Raw genomic sequence first — 18,117 nt, forward strand, 5'->3', positions numbered from 1 at the left:
CCATCCAAGCATTATTTGTGTCCTTCCAGCAGTTCCTTTGAGGTATAACCCATTTTCCCCTTGATTCTATGCTTAAAACTTCATTTGGGTCCTTCTTGGTCAATTCCCTAAGTTTGTATGTGCATTATATGTCGTAATAAGGCGTTTGGCCTTTGGATCTAGGCAAGATTGAGCTCCAGGAGCTCAGATCTGTTAGCTTTTTGGCCCCATGTGGCTTGTTAGCCCTAGATCTACCCTTTTGAGACATTTTGAGCCCTAAAATCCATATTGGTGAATATCCACACGTAAAGTTGGAAACTTTACGTGTGATTCGTGTCCTAGAAGTCCAGATCTATGAATGGCATGGACTGGAATCGAGCAAATAGGTATATTTAAGGAGTGCATGGCAACGACTCGGCGAGTCGTTCATGTGACTCGGCGAGTCTGCTCGCGAGTCTTCGAGTTTGTCCCCCTTTTTGTAGTGTCGAGTGAGTAGTGAGTCACAGGGTGTGACTCAGTGAGTCGGAAGCTTAACCCATCTATGGAGGTACTCGGCGAGTCGATGCCCCGACTCGGCGAGTTCAAGGCAATCTCCTTAGATCAAGAACAGACTCGACGAGTTGTTCATACAACTCGGCGAGTCTTAGCATGGGTGTTCTTCGGATGAAGATGGACTCGACGAGTTGTTCATACAACTCGGCGAGTAGGATGAAGGACTTGAATATTGGTCTTGAAGGCGAACCCGTCGAGTCGTCGCCTAACTCGACGGGTAGGATCGGGATTCAGGGCAGTCGTTTGCGTAGGGACTCGGCGAGTCGGAAAGCCAACTCGGCGAGTCGAGGTCAACTGAAAGTTGACTCTGACTTTGACTTATGGCAAGGTCAGGGGTAAAATGGTCATTTTACTCAAAGGTCAGTGAGCAGTGTTTGATTGAGTATATTGTGGGAATTGCAGCCGGAGGGTTTCCGGAGCAGCAGCAGCAGTGGTAGGTGATCAGTTCCCACACAGACCAGCAGCTATTTCGAGGTGAGTTTCCTTCCCAGTAGGAACGGGTCTAGGGCACCAAGGCCGACCCGTGTAGACGAGACGCTAGTACTAGAGTGTGGGCCGAGCCCGTATCTCTGTTGTAGTTAAGTACGGTATATGTGTTAATATGATAGAATTGCTTATACTTGTTGTCTGCGTGATACTCGTATGTATGGGTTAGTGGTTGAGTGTGGGCAGGGCCCGTATCTCGCCAAGGTCGGAGTGTGGGCTAGGCCCGTATCTCCCAGATAGCGAAGTGTGGGCAGGGCCCGTATCTTCACGAGTGTGGGCGAGGCCCGTATCTCCCGGCTAGCAAAGTGTGGGCAGGGCCCGTATCTTCCCGAGTGTGGGCAAGGCCCGTAACTCCTAGCTGAATAATGGTTGTTATTTGTTGCATGGTATGTGGTATTATGGGGGAACTCACTAAGCTTTGTGCTTACAGTTTTCAGTTTTGGTTTCAGGTATCTCCTCAGCTAGGGGAAAGGAGCCGGCGCGGTAGCGGCACGTCACGCACACACTCTCCGATTTCCGCATTTACGAGCTTCACTGGGATTTGTACTCTGATATTTTAATTAAATGTATGACTTGGTTTTTAGACACGGTTCACTGGTGTGATATTTTGATCAGACAATGTTTTAGTCCTTTTATATCCTCTAAAGGTGATGTTTTTAAAACGAAATTTTTGGTCATGAAAATTGGGTTGTTACAAGTTGGTATCAGAGCCCTGGTTTGAGGGATTCGGACACACCTTCGGGGGTGTCTGAACTCAAATCGAGGGATTAAAAGAGTTTCTAAAAGAAAATGTTTTCGAAAATTGAGAAAAGAATTTTGAGAAAGAACGAAGTGTGTGATGTGTGCGACCGGCCGAGCTCGAGTAAGTATTCCCCAAAGTACCCATACAAGTTTATGTTATGTTTATCAACTTTCGTAGAACAATATGCTAGAATAGGACTAAGGATCTAGGAATGATGCCTTATGTGCCTGCTATTGTGTTTTGGTTGTATGGAAATTGCATGCTAGTTATCGGGTAGACAGTAAGTAGGATAGCCTGATTAGGTTATGCCTGGTAGTATGAGCTTAGCACTTTATGCTAGCTCAGTTCCTGAAGGTGATAGAGTTAGTTGAGATTGTTACCCCTTATCTGAATGCTGCTTGCTTCGTGCTTCGTGGGACTCGGAATAATAGGAGTTAGCCATTAGGCGAATGCGTCACGCCACGTGTGACTAGGGTTGAATAATCTTAGAGTGCCGGATTTGATCCTACTGCGCAGCTCTTGTTTGAGTCCAACCGTTGTAGGGACGAGTCGGATACTCGAAGAATTATTTGGGCCTCGTCACATGTGATGGTATTCGGGTAATGGCTAACTGGCATTACAAGGAGGCCTGTAGCAGCTGAGGACTGGTTAGAGTGGAACTAGAGATTTCCCTAGGGCAAGCCTAGGATGAGTATAGCAATGATCAGCAGTAGTGAAGGGGATCTGGTGGAGTCGAGGCAATCCTTGAAGAAGGTACGGATAGATGTGGAAGGTAGTATGGGCCCGTACTACTGAAAGCAGAGGATCTGTACCCGAACCAAGGATGGCCAAGATAAGACCAGGGAACTTGTAAGTAGATGTGATCCCTCAGGGAGTATCAGTATCACTAATGATTGTTGTGATGTATTGCAGAATGGTGGTACTCCGATCGAGGCCGGTAGATGGCAGCTCAGGAGAGGGGTCAGGTTCGGGATCAGGTTCCGAGCCAATTGATGAGGGGCTACGCGAGTTCATCGCGTTAGAGATCACCAGGGGTATCCTTGAGTCGACTCCCATTATCTTTGGGTCGATCAAGGAAGGGATCATGGAGTTGATGGAGGATCGCCTTCGGGCATTCAGGAGTGATATGGCATCTAGCCAGTCAGGATCTCGCACGCTGTCCTTCAAGGACTTCAGGGGCAGCGGTGCGCCGGATTTCCATGGGGTGAAAGACCCCATTGTTGCCAGGCGATGGATTGCAGACATCGAGTCTGCCCAGTTGACTAGCTTCTGCCCCGAGGGGTCGAAGGTGAGGTATGCAGCGGGATGTCTACGGGACCGAGCCCGGGATTGGTGGGAGTCAGTGGGTGACTCGTTGGGAGCCTCAGCTATCGAGTCTATGACCTGGTCGGACTTTGTGACCAGGTTCAGGGCAGAGTTCGCGCCGGCGGTCGAGCTTCAGCAGCTGGCCAGGGAGTTTCTTGACATGAGGCAGACGACAGAGACTATGGCAGAGATCACCACCAAGTTCAGGGAGAGGGCTTTGTTGGTGCCCCAGTATGCCGGTGACGAGGACATGAGGAGGACTCGTTACCATGATATGCTACGAGCTGACATCCGGGAGCATGTTAGCTTTTCGGCTTGCCCTACCCTGGACTCCATGATTGCCAGGGCAAGGGAGAGGGAGATAGATTTGGAGCACATCCGGAAACGGAAACTAGAGGAGGGTCAGGCAGGAGGGGTTTCGGGGAAGAAGCCCAAGGGATCAGATGGTAGGCCGAAAGGTCAGTCAGGACCGAGCCGCTGCGGGAAATGCGGCAGGTCGCATGTGGGGGCATGTAGGATGGGTTCAGTAGGCTGCTACAAGTGCGGCAAGGCAGGGCACTTTAGCAGGGATTGTACTGCTCCAGTTTCAGCTATTCAGACATCGGAGTTGCTGTGTTTTCACTGCAATCAGAGGGGCCACAAGAAGGCCAATTGCCCCCAGTTGACAGTTTCAGCGCCAGTGAAGGCGCCAGCTCCAGCGACCCTGCGGATCACGGATGGTCGGCAGGGCAAGGTAGAGGCTCCAGTGGTGAGGAGCCGGGCATTTCAGCTGACTACCGAGGAGGCACGCGCCGCACCCGATGTGGTGACGGGTATGATTCTTTCCCTCTATCTTATTTTTATGATGTTATGATATTGATATGTGCTCTGTATGCTTTAGGATCGTTCCATGTGAACGGCATCCCAGCTCAGGTATTGTTTGATTCGGGTGCATCCCGATCGTTTGTTTCTCTTGCGCTTAGCAGGAGGTTTCATGAGACTTCAGGAGAGTTAGATTGTCCGTTAGAGGTAGAGATTGCTGATGATCGTTCGGTGCGAGCATCGATGGTGTTCCGAGATTGCGTTCTGCGGTTGTTCGAGGAGCGTTACTTGGTAGACTTGGTTCCCATACCGTTGCGTGGGAACAAGGTGATTATTGGCATGGATTGGTTGAGCCCTAATGGGGCGGTGATAGATTGCGCGCAGCAGCTAGTGCGGGTCAGGACCCCAAGTGGGGGAGAGTTGGTAATTCATGGAGAAAGGCCGCAGTGTAGACCCGCTGTATGTTCAGCAGCGAGGGCTAGGCGCTATCTCCAGCAGGGATGCGCAGGTTATGTCGCGTATGTGATGGATACCCGAAAGGCGGGTAATGCATCGATGAGCGAGGTTCCGGTGGTTCGGGACTTTGTAGACGTCTTCCCAGAGGAGCTTCCTGGGATACCTCCGGAGCGACAGGTGGAGTTCAGGATCGACCTTGTTCCTGGTGCGGCTCCTATAGCCAAGGCACCGTATCGGTTGGCTCCTCCCGAGATGCAGGAGTTGTCTACGCAGCTGCAGGAGCTGCTAGACAAGGGGTTCATTCGTCCGAGCAGTTCGCCCTGGGGAGCCCCGATTCTGTTTGTGAAGAAGAAGGACGGGTCGCATCGGATGTGTATAGATTATCGGGAGCTGAACAAGGTAACGGTGAAGAACCGTTACCCGCTTCCGAGGATTGATGACCTCTTTGACCAGCTTCAGGGCGCATCTTGGTTCTCCAAGATTGATTTGCGTTCGGGTTATCATCAGATGAGGGTCAGGGAGGAGGATATGCAGAAGACCGCGTTTCGGACGCGCTATGGCCATTATGAGTTCGTGGTGATGCCGTTTGGGCTCACCAATGCTCCTGCCGCGTTCATGGACCTCATGAACCGTGTATGCAGACCGATGCTGGACCGGTCTGTGATAGTCTTTATCGATGATATCTTGGTTTATTCCAAGACCCGGGAGGAACATGAGGAGCATCTGAGAGAGGTGTTAGAGACCCTGAGGAGGGAGAGCTTGTATGCCAAGTTCTCCAAGTGTGAGTTTTGGTTGCGCGAGGTGCAATTTCTGGGACACCTCGTCAACCAGAACGGGATTCTGGTCGATCCGGCCAAGGTCGAGGCCGTGATGAGATGGGAGGTTCCGAAGTCTCCATCTGAGATTCGGAGTTTCCTGGGATTGGCAGGCTACTATCGGAGATTTATCCAAGATTTCTCCAAGATAGCCGTGCCCCTGACGCGGCTGACGAAGAAAGCCGCGGTCTTTCGGTGGGGACCCGAGCAGCAGGCTGCATTTGAGACGCTGAGACAGAGATTGTGTGAGGCGCCGATCTTAGCCCTGCCAGAGGGCGTAGAGGATTTTGTGGTTTATTGTGATGCGTCCATTTCTGGGTTGGGCGCGGTGCTGATGCAAAGGGGGCATGTCATTGCTTACGCTTCGAGGCAGCTCAAGCCTCACGAGGCGAACTACCCGACGCACGATTTGGAGTTGGGGGCGGTGGTATTTTCCCTCAAGATTTGGCGACATTACCTCTATGGGGTTCAGTGTACCATCTACACGGACCACAAGAGTTTGAGGTGCCTCATGGATCAGCCAAATCTGAACATGAGGCAGCGTCGGTGGTTGGATGTGGTGAAGGATTATGATTGCGAGATCCTTTACCACCCGGGGAAGGCCAATGTGGTGGCCGATGCGCTTAGCCGCAAGGCGGCGCCGATCAGGAACGTTTGCATGCGGATGACCGTGGTGACTCCCCTGCTGGAGCAGATTCGAGAGGCTCAACAGGAAGCTATCAAGGAGGAGCATCGAAAGAGCGAGCGTGTAGTAGGTCAGGTTTCCTCCTTCGATTATGATAGCCGAGGGTTATTGACACTACACCATAGGGTGTGGGTGCCGTATCACGGAGGCGTGCGCCAGATTTTGATGGAGGAGGCGCACAAATCCCGATTCTCTATTCATCCCGGGGCGACGAAGATGTATAGGGATCTTCGTCTAGACTATTGGTGGCCCTGCATGAAGCGGGATGTGGCATGGTATGTCGAGCGATGTTTGACCTGCAGGAAGGTCAAGGCCGAACATCAGAGACCGCATGGCAAGATGCAGCCGTTGGATGTTCCACTGTGGAAATGGGAAGATATCACGATGGATTTTATCACGAAGCTTCCCAGGACCGCACGTGGAGTGGATTCGATTTGGGTCATCGTGGATAGATTGACCAAGAGTGCTCACTTTATTCCGATTCAGGAGAGCATATCGGCCGAGAAATTGGCCGACATCTATATCAAGGAGATTGTGGCACGGCATGGGGTGCCAGTATCGGTGATCTCGGACAGGGATGTGCGTTTCACTTCCAGGTTTTGGAAGAGATTCCATGACGAGTTGGGCACTCGTCTGCATTTTAGCACTGCCTTTCACCCGCAGACGGATGGGCAGAGCGAGCGGACCTTCCAGACTCTGGAGGATATGCTGCGGGCGTGCGTGCTAGATTTCGGTGGTAGCTGGGATACCTATCTTCCCCTGGACGAGTTCTCCTACAACAACAGCTATCACGCGAGTATCGACTGCCCTCCCTTCGAGATGTTGTACAGACGGAGGTGTAGGACCCCGATATGCTGGGGTGAGGTTGGCCAGAGAGTCATGGGGAGCACCGAAGTGGTGCTCAAGACGACTGAGAGGATCCAGCAGGTCCGAAGCAGGCTTCAGACTGCTCAGAGTCGGCAGAAAAGTTATGCCGACAAGCGTCGATCCGACTTAGAGTTCCAGGTCGGGGATATGGTTCTCCTTAAGGTGTCGCCGTGGAAAGGCGTCATCCGATTCAGGAAGCGGGGCAAGTTGGGCCCGCGATTCATCGGACCGTTCAGGGTCGTAGCCCGGGTGGGCAAGGTAGCATATAGGCTGGATCTGCCAGCCGAGCTTAGCCAGATCCACAACACTTTCCATGTTTCGCAGTTGCGAAAGTGCCTAGTGGACGATTCTACAGTAGTACCTTTGGAGGATATTCAGGTTGATGACAGTCTGAACTACATTGAGCGCCCAGTCGCAATCCTCGACAGGAAGTCGAAGGATTTGAGGAACAAGAGGGTGGAGCTAGTGAAGGTGCAATGGCAGCACCGCAAGGGTTCGGAGTGGACTTGGGAGCCGGTAGACGAGATGATGGAGCATTATCCCGAGATGTTTCAGGATCGAGCAGCAGACTTCGAGGACGAAGTCTAAAATAAGTGGGGGAGATTTGTAGCACCCGGTTCCTGGTACGTAAATGTTATTTGAGTATTTCCTTTCTTCTTGCCTTGGACTCGGCGAGTCATAGGTCCGACTCGCCGAGTGGATGCGGGACCCGGGACACGTTTAAGTTGGTGACTCGGCGAGTCCATATCCTGGACTCGGCGAGTCACAGCTGTTGGATGAAACCCTAAGTTTCAGGGGTTTGCACCCTATTTAAAGGACTTATCAGCCCCAAGCCGGCCCCCATTGACCCTTAAAGCCCTGTATCTCTCGTTCTAAGCTATTCTTTGGGAGTTTGAGGTTAGTGGGTGTGTTTTTGAAGGCTTTGAAAGAGGAAGGAAGTAGATCCAGAAGAAGGGAAGCTATCCAAGCATTATTTGTGTCCTTCCAGCAGTTCCTTTGAGGTATAACCCGTTTTCCCCTTGATTCTATGCTTAAAACTTCATTTGGGTCCTTCTTGGTCAATTCCCCAAGTTTGTATGTGCATTATATGTCGTAATAAGGCGTTTGGCCTTTGGATCTAGGCAAGATTGAGCTCCAGGAGCTCAGATCTGTTAGCTTTTTGGCCCCATGTGGCTTGTTAGCCCTAGATCTACCCTTTTGAGACATTTTGAGCCCTAAAATCCATATTGGTGAATATCCACACGTAAAGTTGGAAACTTTACGTGTGATTCGTGTCCTAGAAGTCCAGATCTATGAATGGCATGGACTGGAATCGAGCAAATAGGTATATTTAAGGAGTGCATGGCAACGACTCGGCGAGTCGTTCATGTGACTCGGCGAGTCTGCTCGCGAGTCTTCGAGTTTGTCCCCCTTTTTGTAGTGTCGAGTGAGTAGTGAGTCACAGGGTGTGACTCAGTGAGTCGGAAGCTTAACCCATCTATGGAGGTACTCGGCGAGTCGATGCCCCGACTCGGCGAGTTCAAGGCAATCTCCTTAGATTAAGAACAGACTCGACGAGTTGTTCATACAACTCGGCGAGTCTTAGCATGGGTGTTCTTCGGATGAAGATGGACTCGACGAGTTGTTCATACAACTCGGCGAGTAGGATGAAGGACTTGAATATTGGTCTTGAAGGCGAACCCGTCGAGTCGTCGCCTAACTCGACGGGTAGGATCGGGATTCAGGGCAGTCGTTTGCGTAGGGACTCGGCGAGTCGGAAAGCCAACTCGGCGAGTCGAGGTCAACTGAAAGTTGACTCTGACTTTGACTTATGGCAAGGTCAGGGGTAAAATGGTCATTTTACCCAAAGGTCAGTGAGCAGTGTTTGATTGAGTATATTGTGGGAATTGCAGCCGGAGGGTTTCCGGAGCAGCAGCAGCAGTGGTAGGTGATCAGTTCCCACACAGACCAGCAGCTATTTCAAGGTGAGTTTCCTTCCCAGTAGGAACAGGTCTAGGGCACCAAGGCCGACCCGTGTAGACGAGACGCTAGTACTAGAGTGTGGGCCGAGCCCGTATCTCTGTTGTAGTTAAGTACGGTATATGTGTTAATATGATAGAATTGCTTATACTTGTTGTCTGCGTGATACTCGTATGTATGGGTTAGTGGTTGAGTGTGGGCAGGGCCCATATCTCGCCAAGGTCGGAGTGTGGGCTAGGCCCGTATCTCCCAGATAGCGAAGTGTGGGCAGGGCCCGTATCTTCACGAGTGTGGGCGAGGCCCGTATCTCCCGGCTAGCGAAGTGTGGGCAGGGCCCATATCTTCCCGAGTGTGGGCAAGGCCCGTAACTCCTAGCTGAATAATGGTTGTTATTTGTTGCATGGTATGTGGTATTATGGGGGAACTCACTAAGCTTTGTGCTTACAGTTTTCAGTTTTGGTTTCAGGTATCTCCTCAGCTAGGGGAAAGGAGCCGGCGCGGTAGCGGCACGTCACGCACACACTCTCCGATTTCCGCATTTACGAGCTTCACTGGGATTTGTACTCTGATATTTTAATTAAATGTATGACTTGGTTTTTAGACACGGTTCACTGGTGTGATATTTTGATCAGACAATGTTTTAGTCCTTTTATATCCTCTAAAAGTGATGTTTTTAAAACGAAATTTTTGGTCATGAAAATTGGGTTGTTACATATTTATTTATTTTAACAATTAAACAATAATAAAGTCTCTCTCTCTCTCTCTCTCTCTCTCTCTCTCACTCCGCACATTTCAAATTAAAAACAGACAGAGACATACAACAAATGTGTGTTTTCATTTCAAAGAACAGAGGTAGGGGAAAAACAAGAAACAAATGATTTTGGGTATGTTTATCCCCGAATGATTCTCACCTGCTACTCCTCTATCATTCAATGTCTACTATGCACTGGTGGCCTTCGCACCCACCCCGTTGATTCACAACGCCAGGTAAAATAAGAAACAAAGAATAGAGGGAACCTTGAACCATCTTCACAACATCTGTTATGCACGATGAACAACCGGGAAACACCCATCATCACAAATACACACTCACAAGCAAAAAATACATCGACTCTTCTCCTTGCTTATCTTGTTTCCATCCACTGGAATATTTAGAAGCCTAGACAAGAATGAACCAATTAACAGAGGAATTAGACCGAAGACTAAGCTAGACATAAGGTCGAGCACCTGGAGTGTGATGCGACCTTCACCTTCCGCTTGACTCCTTCTCTGATACGATGCTGGAAGATATCTGCAAGGTCACACGAAAGAACAGCCGTCAGGCGTTTCCCGGGAGGAGGCTCCCGGAATAACGCTCCCACGGTCAAGTTAGATAGGGTTTCTAGGTGTTTGCTATAGAGATTGCTCTTAGAGAAGACGGCTTACCTTTAGGGCTCCTGAATGCGCCCTTTTATACTTAGCGATCCCGCTCGTCCGTACGGGACAGGATCGCTTTTAGGGGACAAGGTCAGAGGCGCTGATTGGAGGGTTGTGCGCCTCTTTATGTCAGGATACTGCTATTGGCTCCGACAGTAATGCTCTAACCCTCTGCCTTGTCGCTTGACCGTATCCTTTGTCTTGGCATTGGGAGCGTCTCTGGCGGGCGCGAGCCTTTCGCCGGGGCGCCCTGCTCTCAAGGGCGCTGGTAGGCGCTGAGCCCATTTCTCCTGGCTCGGCCGGGGCACCAGGCATCTTTACCAGGCACGACTTTTCTGTGCCGACTTAGGCATGTCATCAAGTCCCCCAGTCTAGTAGTCGTAGCGTTGTACTGCTAGATACGATGTTCTGGGCTTGATTACTTTACACCTGTTGCTTCCCTGTTAGTTCGTCATTTCGGTTTTAATGGCGACGTGACCGCTCATGATGGTTGGCGGTTACGTCAGCGTGTCAGACATTTTGAACATCCCGCTCTTTCCATTTTCTTATAAGAACACTTATCATACCTTCTTATCTACGTTTCCTCTTTTTGTCTATCCTTCTTCCTCAATTCCATTTTCTTTCCTCTTTTTTCATGGCGAGTCCCCCAGGCATCGTGCCCACTGCTTCTGAGTATTCGTATCTCGAAACCACTTATGGCATTACTTCTCTTGATGGTGTGGAGTTTCCTTCACCAGGTTCCTCTATCCTTTCCCCTCCTCCTAGAAAAGTTGGAATCTACCAGAAAACCCTAGATGCCGGCCTTCATCTCCCCTTGACTGATTTCCAACAGGGGGTGTTCCAGAAAGACAGTTGCAGCGTTCAAATGCTGACACCCACCATTGTAAACAAGGTTGTTGTTTTTGAGATGATGTGTTGGGCTAACGGTTATCTTCCTGCCTATTTTGTGTTTAAGTATTTCTTTCGCTTTTGTTGTACTGGTGATAAGTTCACGTTTTCCGTTCGTCGAGGAGGACATACCCTAGTGCCTGACGGCCGAACGCCCAAAAACTGCCAAGATAAGTGGTTTTGGGTTAATCAAGGCTTGGTTGGAAGCGGATGCTATCGTGCCAACACTTTTGTTGATACTACTCCCAAACTTTTTTTTCCCATAATCAGGGCGTGGCTGATTTTCTCAAGAAACCCCAGGTGTCCCCTGAGGATTATTCTGAGGCCCTTCTCTCCGGCGTAGGAATGAGCCCTTCTTGGAGGCGTCACGGGAAAATGGCAGTTTTCTTCTTCGTCGTAGATGGTAAGTGTCTGTGTTCTTACTTTGTTCATCAGTGTTCGGACTTCGTTAAAGGTTTTTTTTACTTTTTGATTTCCCTTGATGCCCTAAAATTTCCAGGTAATGAGTCTCCCTTGTCCATGGATGAGGTGCTTCGAAAACGCTACAGGGGTAAGTTTGAGTATCGGGAAGTGGATTTGTTCGATCGTCTTCCCCCCCCCCCCCCCCCCCCCGATGTTTGGACCAACTTGCTCTTACTGCTGCTATGCCTGTTCCAACGAGGATTCATCAACTGCCGGAGTGGATCCCCTTGCATTTCGCCCTCTTTCCTCAGTCATGCCTTTAGGTGGTATTCAAATTGCTTCTACCGGGGCTGAAGAAGATAGAAAAGATGGTATTATTGCTGATGCCCGGCGGCTACAAGCCAAGCTGAAAGCTATTCTAGCTATGGGTGAAATAGTGAGTGGTGCATTCAATGTTGCTAAGCGAGTTCAAACCAGACGTAGCTTTTCGCGCCTTTTGAGTTTGATCTCTTCGTCACCGGCATCCTTTGTTGTTATCCCTGATGATGACGCTCAACAGTCTGAAGGGATTGGTGGGGCGCATAAGCAGCCTGTAGTTCATGTACCGGTTATTCCCTTTGCTTCTGTCAGTTCTTCTCCTCCCAGGGATCTCCATGATTCAGGTCCCGCTCCTGTTTCTCCCAATAAGGACTTAGGTAGGGGTTCTTTAGGACCCTCTCTTTTTGTCCCCTCTTGGAACCTTCACAATGAATCTCACCTTTCTGTTTGTTCCAACATTTAGAGTTTGCCCAGCATGCCTTTCCTCCTGCCAGTGCTCCCGATATGGAAGCTATGGGTAGTCCGACGATGTCCCATAACATGACTTGCGTTGCTGCGCAAGCCATGTTCTATATTGTTGCTGGGTCCCAGCGTATTCAGACACTTAATGAGATGGAAATCGTGCATGCTGGCTGTGGGAACCGTGTTACTGAGTTAGAGCAGCGTATTTTGGAGCTTACTGGCGAGCTGCAGCACGCATAGCAAAGGTATCAACTTCTGGCTTCTGAAAAGGCTGCGATGGAGGAAATCAAGTCTGGTTTGGAAGCCAAGGTTGACTCTCTTTCTCAGGTTAATGATGGTTTAATGATTTAGGTCGAAAGCCTTGAACGTGATGCAGCTGATCGTGATATAGTAGTTGTTGATCTACAATCAAGTGTGGATGCTGTGCAGTGTGATCTAAATTGGTTATTGCAAGTGGGGCTTGTACGAGTGGTGGATAAACTGATCAAGCATCCCGAGTTTACAGGGGCGGTGAGTCTCATTCGCCATGCCGCCTTTGTTGCCGGAGCAGAGTTTGTGCGTGCAGCTTTGGTTAATGCTGGTTATCAAGACCTTTTGGATACCCTTGTTACTGGCCCTGTCACAAGTGTGAACGATGCTCTCTTAGCGTTTACTAGTATGGATCATGCTTCGCTGTTGGGATTGGGTGAATTAGATGTGCAGGGTGTTCGTGATCTTTGCTCTTTTTCAGGTTCTGATGGTACTCCTGAGGATGTGGTGAATGATAGCAGTGGAGTTGATCATGGCAAGAATGTTACGACTGGTGGTGAAGTTGTCATTGATGAAAATAGTGGTGGAGGTGGTGGTGGCGGTCGTTTGGATGCCCATGTATGTTTCAGCGAGAATGATACTGTTGGTGAGCCAGGTCGTGTTGATGAACTTGTTGTCAAGGATGCTGAAGATGTGGAAAATGTTGTCGTTCGTGGAGGTAGTGGCGTAAATGCTGAGGGTGGTAGAGGTGGTGGCGATGGTATGGTGTAGGTTTGTTGTTTTATGTGCTGCCCTTCTGGGGTGTTAAGACTCTTCCTTCCTTGTGTTGTTTGTTGTTTTAATGTTTATGTCCTAGACTACTGTGTGGTTATTTTTGGTTTTTCTGTGCTGGTGATATTTCCCCTGCCGTGACATTTGATGGTACATGCAACGTAATTGTGATGTGTTTTTGTTCTATATGTCATTAGTTGCTAGATTTGTCAATGTTGCAGGGCCACACACTAAGCGTTTAACCTTATATTGGATATGAGGATGACACCTCAATTGATTTGACGCACTGAGCGTCCATGCAAGGTTTAATACGTTGAGTATTAAGGCCGGACGTATTGCGTTCTAACATACTGAATATTTAATACACTAAGTATTGTCATTGAATGTGCTAAGCATTGTGCGCTTGAAATTTAAGACTTAAATGCACTGAGCATTACGCACGTTAATCGTTAAGAGTTCAGTACACTAAGTACATATTTCGTCATTTTAACTGACTAGGTTTGCACGCTAAGTACAAAGTTTTACACATCAAATATTAGAACTTTATTTAGTGCTCATGCACTTAAACATTGATCCCGACTTCTTACGTTTTGGTGCTTGGATCGCGCATCGGAACTTACTCCAGCCTTTCCGTTTGTGGGAGCTTTCTCTTCGAAGTAGAATTTCCTCAAATTCCTTGTGTTCCACATTCTTGGAATCTGCTTTCCTTCCATTGTTTCTAACATGTACGCACTATTCTGGTTTGCTTCGATCACCTTATATGGACCCTCCCATACGGGTACCAGTTTACCCTGAGGTTGAGCCCGACTTGCCTCGTTCTTCCTTAACACATACTGTCCCACTCTAAATGCTCTTTCCTCGAATCTTTGATTCTAGTATCTTTCCGTTCCACGTTTGTATGCTGCCTGGCATAGGCTTGCCCTATCTCGCTTCTCCTCAAGGATATCTAGATTCAACCTTAGGTCCTGGGAATTGGCATCTTCATCAGTATGGCTTGTCCTCAGTGTGCCTATCATCACTTCCATTGGAAGCATCGCCTCCGTTCCGTATGTCAGGCTGAATGGTGTCTCCCGCGTGCCTGTTCGCGGAGTAGTCCTATATGACCACATCGTCATTGGTATCTCTTCCACCCAGTTTCCTTTGGCCTTCCCTATTCGTTTCATGATTCCATTCACAATGGTTCTGTTGGATATCTCTATCTGTCTGTTCGCTTGCAGGTGTGCCACCGATGTGAACCACTGCTTTATCCCTTTGCTAGCGCACCATTCCTTGAACGGGTTTTCAGCAACTGAAGCCCATTGTCGCTCATCAATGTTTTAGGTGTGCCAAATCTAGTCATGATATTTTTCCAGACAAACTTGATCATGTGCCTTCCCATTATGCATGCTAGCGGTTCTGCCTCGATCCATTTTGTAAAATAGTCTACTGCTACAACCATATACTTTAACCTTCCTGGTGCTTCCGGGAATGGTCCTACAATGTCTATTCTCCACTGATAAAATGGCTAGGGGATGGATATATTAGATAAAAGCGCTGGTGGATGCGCTTGTGCCGGGGAGAACACTTGGCACTCCTCACATGCTTTTGTCAACCCAGCTACGTCTTGATGCGTAGTGGGCCAGTAGATTCCCTTCCGGAGCACCTTTCCCATTAAGGCTCGTGCGCCTTCGTGTGCGCCTGCTTGGCCTGCATGTGCTTCTCGTAATGCCTCTCTCCCTTTGATCTCGTCCACACATTTTAGCCATGGGGTCGTGAACCCTTTCCGGTATAATTCCCCATTAATCAGAGCATATGAAGGTGCCTTTATGCGTATTCTTCTGGCTTCGTCATGATCATCAGGTAGGATGCCTCGCTGTAAGTAGTCTATCAGCGAGGTCATCCACATGGGTCGCGCCACCGATAGTGTGTTTACATGCCGCTCCTCTATGCTTATTTCCTTAAGCACTTCGACCAGGACCTTCTTCAATAAGTGGTCAAAGCATGTTGACGCCAATTTGCTTAGGGCATTCGCCCTTCTGTTCTCGCTCCTTGGGATTTGCTTGATAGTAAACTCTTTGAAAGACATGGTGAGCTGTCGTATCGTCTTAACGTACTTTTCCATTCTCTTGTCTCTTGTTTCGAAACTTCCATTAACCTGGTTGGCAGCTAGCCTTGAATCTGTCAGTGCAGCTACGGCCTCCGCCCCCATTTGCTTGGCCAAGCGTAGGCCAGCTAGCAGTGCTTCATACCCCGCCTCATTATTTAAGGTGTGGAAATCGAAACGGAGGGCATACGTAACTTCTTCTCCTTCTGGGCTAGTCAAAATTAACCCCGCCCCGAGCCCTCCCTACTGGATGCCCCGTCGGTGTACATCGTCCAGCCTCTGTTTCCTTCTGACTCCTCTTTTACCGCCATGATCCTTTCTTTGGATGCGTCCCCTTCCCCTGGTTCTTCGAGTAAGAAAGCTACCAGCGCCTGCCCTTTGATACTTGCTCTTGGCCGATAGCTAATATCGTGTTCGCCTAGCTCGATTGCCCACTTTGCAAGTATTCCGGACGTTTCGGGATTGAGCATGATTTGTTTGACCGGATAATTCGTCAGGATCTCTATTTGGTGGGCTTGAAAATACCGAGTTAACCGTCTTGTAGCATAAATCAGCGCTAGCACCAGCTTTTCTAGGGCGGGATAATTAAGCTCAGGGACTTGTAATGCTCTGCTCACGAAGTATATCAGCTTCTGTTCCCCTTCTCTTTCCACCACTAGTATAGAGGATATGGCCTCGGTTGAAGTTGAGAGGTATACCTGCAATATTTCGCTACGAATGGGATTGGCTAGTGTGGGTAGCTTGTGTAAGGCTTCATTGATGCCTTAGAGTGCCTCCTCTGCTGCCGTTGTCCACTGAAAATTACTTTTCTTGATACAGCCTTTCAGCGTGTTGAATAGCGACATAGCCTTTTCAGCTGACTTCGAAATGAACCTACTGAGTGTCGTGATTTTACCATTCAGGCCTTATGCGTCCCTTAGAGTATTTGGGGGTGGTGTTTCCATGAACTCGTCCACTTTTGTTGGGCTGGGATGGATGCCTTGTCTGGTAACGTAGTATCCTAGGAACTGGCCCTCTTCCACCCCGAACGTGCATTTGTATGGGTTTAACTTCATCATTGCCTTCTCCAACGTTTTGAAAGTTTCCTCAACATCCTACAACATCTTTTCTTCGTCCTCGCTTTTAATGACCATATCGTCGACATATACTTCAATGTTTCTTCCGGTCTGGCTTGAGAACATGGAGTCGACCAGCCGTTGGTATGTTGCCCCCGCGTTTTTTAGACCGAATGACATTTTGGTGTAGCAAAATGTGCCATGGTCCGTGTAGAAAGTTGTTTTCTCTTCATCTTCCTTATTCATCAAGATTTGATGATACCCTTTGTACGCATCCAGGAAGCATTTTAACTTGAAATTGTAGTGATTCTACCTTCTGGTCAATTTCCGGGATGGGGTAGCAATCCTTGGGGCATGCCTTGTTAAGATCAGAGAAGTCGATGCACATGCGCCATGATCCATCATGCTTTCGTACCATGACAGGGTTGGCTATCCAAGTTGGGAAAACTGCTTCTCTCAAGATCCTCGCCTTTTTCAGTTTGGCTACCTCTTCGTTGATTACTCTATTGCGATCTCCCCCATGGATTCTCTTTTCTGCTTAACTTCTCTTGTACCCGGTTTAATCATGAGCTTGTGTTCAATGATTTCCCGGTTTACTCCCACCATGTCTATAGGATCCCACGCAAATATGTGTTTGTATCGTCTGAGCAGATCGACGAGTGCCTTCCTGGTGCGTCCTGGAAGATTGTGGCCGACGCTGATCACCTGGTCAGGTTGTTCTTCACTGACCACTTCTTTCGTGTATGCCAACTCGCCCCTTGCTTTTTTTGGTTTCTCTTGTTATCTTAGTTGGTTGCATAATCTTGAAGCATTGTAGCCGTCTCAACGGTGTGGCTAAGATTGTAGCCGGCCCTCTGCTAATGTTGAACTTCACTATCCCGTGCATCGTAGATGGAATTGCGCCTAGTTTGATCAAAGTTGGCCTTCCCAAGATGATATTATGCTCTGCTGAATGCCGGATCACAATGAAATCGACCAGGACCGTTTTCCTTCACTGCTTGTCATGACCGGTCAGTGTCAGAGGGAGAGAGATCGTGCCTAGTGGCCATAGACTGTGTCCTGTGAATTTGACCAGTCTTCCCGCTGTAGGTCTTAGACCATCCTTCCACCTATCTGGGAGGAGGCAGGAACAATGCTCGTAAATGATGTCTGTGGAGCTACCTGTGTCGATATACACCCTGTGTATGACCACGTCTTTGATAGAGGTTTGTATTATAATAGGGTTATCACATGTCCAACCTTCGGGCCTGGGGTCTTGTGCCGAGAATGTAAGTGCTTGTGCCATGGGCGCGGGGCCCTCCTGGTGTGCGGTTCCCTCATGTATGCTTCTATTTCCTCGTATCATGAATATTTCCTTAATCTGGGTACCTTCTTTCGGAGTTCCCTTGGAGTTTTCTGCATCAAACTTGGCACGCAGGCTACGTGTTATCTCCATGAGGTCCCCCTTGAGTTTTTTCTCCTCCATTTCTTTTTTAAGGACCGAGCATTTGGTAGTGTCATGTGTTTTGCTTTTGTGATACTCGCAGTATCGTCCTTTTGGTGCTTTCTCTTGCTGTTTATCTGCGACCACATACACGTCTGGTCGGCGACTTCGTCTGTCGTCTCTGACGAACGGCCTGAAGCGGCCCAGCAGTCTCTTTCCTCGCCCAAAGTGTCTGCTTCCCCCTGATGTTTCTATGTGGGTTTGGTTGGAACGATTGGTTCATGGCGTTTAAGTATGCTTGCTTCGCCTTCTTCCTGTCTTAGATATCTTTCCACCCTCGTCTCCTTCAATTCAGCTCTTATCTGAGGCTTTTTACCCATTAGCTTTTGTGACAGAGGACCGG

General features: G+C 48.9%; 2 protein-coding genes across 2 annotated transcripts; one reads left to right on the plus strand and one right to left on the minus strand.

The window, feature by feature from the left end:
- Positions 1 to 9,340, plus strand: LOC145073458 (uncharacterized). The gene is made up of 4 exons (XM_079020009.1): positions 1 to 42; positions 934 to 1,005; positions 2,672 to 3,876; positions 9,114 to 9,340. Exons 3-4 carry the CDS (start codon positions 2,673 to 2,675, stop codon positions 9,149 to 9,151), a joined length of 1,242 nt encoding a protein of 413 aa, XP_078876135.1. The 5' UTR covers positions 1 to 42; positions 934 to 1,005; position 2,672; the 3' UTR covers positions 9,152 to 9,340.
- Positions 9,341 to 14,025: 4,685 nt separating this feature from the next.
- On the minus strand, positions 14,026 to 15,341 carry LOC145076221 (uncharacterized). Its single transcript, XM_079022175.1, has 2 exons — positions 14,732 to 15,341; positions 14,026 to 14,441 (listed from the first exon to the last, which is right to left on the minus strand). Exons 1-2 carry the CDS (start codon positions 15,339 to 15,341, stop codon positions 14,026 to 14,028), a joined length of 1,026 nt encoding a protein of 341 aa, XP_078878301.1.
- Positions 15,342 to 18,117: the final 2,776 nt, after the last annotated feature.

Source organism: Lactuca serriola, chromosome 9 (genome assembly GCF_051521515.1).
Source record: "Lactuca serriola cultivar US96UC23 chromosome 9, Lser_US96UC23_V15, whole genome shotgun sequence".
Lineage (NCBI taxonomy): Eukaryota > Viridiplantae > Streptophyta > Magnoliopsida > Asterales > Asteraceae > Lactuca > Lactuca serriola.